The sequence below is a fragment of the Cyprinodon variegatus genome, unplaced genomic scaffold (genome assembly GCF_000732505.1).
Source record: "Cyprinodon variegatus isolate N-32 unplaced genomic scaffold, C_variegatus-1.0 Scaffold1487, whole genome shotgun sequence".
Classification (NCBI taxonomy): domain Eukaryota; kingdom Metazoa; phylum Chordata; class Actinopteri; order Cyprinodontiformes; family Cyprinodontidae; genus Cyprinodon; species Cyprinodon variegatus.
The window spans coordinates 140,352-142,848 of NW_015151940.1; the positions used below are offsets into that span (position 1 = coordinate 140,352).

At 41.5% G+C, this 2,497-nt stretch overlaps 1 protein-coding gene across 1 annotated transcript in view; it reads left to right on the forward strand.

Moving 5' to 3' along the window:
- The window catches only part of LOC107103605 (cyclic AMP-responsive element-binding protein 3-like protein 4), a 14,707-nt gene extending 12,533 nt beyond the window's left edge, over positions 1-2,174 (forward strand). The window contains exons 8-10 of the mRNA XM_015403376.1: positions 435-519; positions 635-728; positions 1,221-2,174. Coding sequence (XP_015258862.1) covers positions 435-519; positions 635-728; positions 1,221-1,507 — 466 coding nt within the window. The 3' untranslated portion in view covers positions 1,508-2,174. The remainder of the gene's footprint in view (positions 1-434; positions 520-634; positions 729-1,220) is intronic.
- Positions 2,175-2,497: the final 323 nt, after the last annotated feature.

Consider the following 2,497-nt stretch of genomic DNA (forward strand, 5'->3'; position numbering starts at 1 on the left):
AATATTTACCAACACTAATTTAGTTTGATTTGAAGAACAAGAAGCTGATTTAATTCCAACTGGTAGATGGTTTATTTATTTAGTTTATTTGAAAGGGACAGAAAACGTAGACATAGACAACATAGAGAAACCGTCGTACAGAAGTCTGCATCTTAGAGCTAACAGCAGAAGTGAATTCACAGCATTCATTACTTTTATTTAGAGCAGAACAGAAGATGAATAATCGAACGTTCGGCTCTTTCCTGGTAAACAGTCTTCGTCTCGATGTGAGATCATGAGCCTCGGTTCGACGGTCGCTGCCTGCAGGCTGATGATCCGATACGTTCGGTTTCATCCTGTTTTCTCTGGTTCTGGTTCCTCTGGAGGAACTGTGATCTGTGGTTCTGAACCATGCAGAACCTTTAGCTGGTATCACCGCTCCGTTCCTCCCTCAGGTCCCTGCTGGCTCAGCTGCAGCAGCTCCGCTCGCTGATCAAGCAGACGGCCAGTAAAGGAGCCCAGACCAGCACCTGCTTACTGGTAAGGAGCACTGGGAGCCTCTGGGTTCTGACTGTAACGATAAACCAGGAAGGTCTGGTTCTACCGGGTCGGTTTGAGAGAAGCTTCAGGGATTGAGTTCCTCTTGTCTCCTCAGATCATCTTGGTGTCCCTCAGTCTGATCATCCTGCCCAGTTTCAGTCCGTTCAGCCGCCGCCTGTCAGCCGACGACGACTACAGAACCACAGGAGGTCCGTGTTCCTTGTTGATCTAAACGAGACCCCAGCAGACGGGTCAGAATGTATGGAGGATAAAAAGTGCCAAAATTAAATAAATAAATACAGCATTAAATAAATAATTAATCAAATGTGGAATTAAATAAATAAATGTGTCATTCATTAATTAAAACCACGTCACTAATATAAAGTGCCACAATTAAATGAATAAATACAGCGATAAACAATAAAATGTGTAATTCATTAAATAAATAAGGAATTAAATATATAAATGTGTCATTAATTTAATAAAATACGTCTTCATTTTATTAAAAAAAAATATATAATTATTTCAGTTTGTATTTAATTATTTCATGGTCCTGTGCCGCAGTGCATCGAAACCATTTAATTAATTATTGACACATTTCTTTATTTAATGCTGTATTTATTTATTTAATTTTGGCGCTTTTTATCCTCCATAAGAACGTCGAGGATTTATTCTTCTTTTTTTTTTCTTTTTTTTTGCAGTTTTATCCAGAAACATCCTGACGGACCCGAACTTTTCCAGCCCAACAGACGACGGCGACGGTCCTGCTTCACGATTGGACTCCTCTTCCCCTCTGGCTGAGCTCAGCCAATCAGGGCCTTCCGCTGCACTTCTAGAGCGGATCAGGACCCCGGAGAGCTCAGCTGAGGATGAGGTCCCTGGAAGGAGCCAATCAGAGAACGGGACGGCTGCTGTCGCCGGGCAGACTGTGAAGGATCAGAGGAGAGGTCCCGACGCGGGCAAACCTGCACACGCGGATGAGATGTAACCCAAACCTGGACAAACATGGCACTTTTTACTCACCTGGAACCGGTTCCTAAACCAGATCCAGTCTACAGAACCTCTCTCTGCCCGATCTGGACCGGCCCGTTTAAACAGAGTTCTGTTCGGATACGTTTCCGGGTTTAAACTCGAACCGTTTCTGTTTTTTTTCCAGCCCGATTTGTTCTGCTGTAAAACGGTAAATTATTCGAAGCTAAAACTTTGTTTTCCGACTTGTCATGTTTGATGTCAGTGTCGCCATGGAAACATTTTTCCCCAGTTTGTTAACTTGCTGGAGCAGAACAGGAAGAAGGTCCAAATCTTAGCTAAGTTTTTAACTTCTCCACGTGGATGTGTGGGTTCTACTGGTTCTACTGCCTACTGGGTCTGCAAACGATGGCCTCACAGTCTCTGCTCTAACTCAACCCAAAGAGGTTCTGTTGGGGGTTCTGCCCAGAACTCTCTGGAAACCAGTTGAGGTTTTAATGAAAGTCTCACCGGAACATTAAGGACAGCAAGGAGCCTGCAGCTCATGTAAAACAGCATCACTATATGATCTTCCTTCCACCAAACTTTACCTGGACTCCATAGAATCAAGCAGGTCCCTCTTTATGCTTAGATGAATGATTTTTTTAAATGGAAGTCAGTGAAAATAAATATAAGGATTGCAAAATGTTCTTGTTCTTAATATATAAATGTTAAACCAGATTTTTTCAACCTGGGAGATGCAACTCAAGTTTATAGGCATAAATTATATTATGAGACCAAATCACACATTGATAAATAGCCTGTAAATAAGACATTTACAATCCCAAATTTAACTTAATTTACCCATATATAGAATCAAGAGGCATGAATGAAATTTGCTGAAAACAATCCAGGTCATAGTCATTCATAAAAAGTTAAAAAACAATCCGCTGGACAAGTTTGAAGACGTTTCTCTTCCCATCCAGGAAAGTTTTTAATTCAAAATGTTAGAAGGCTTTAAACAGCAGCC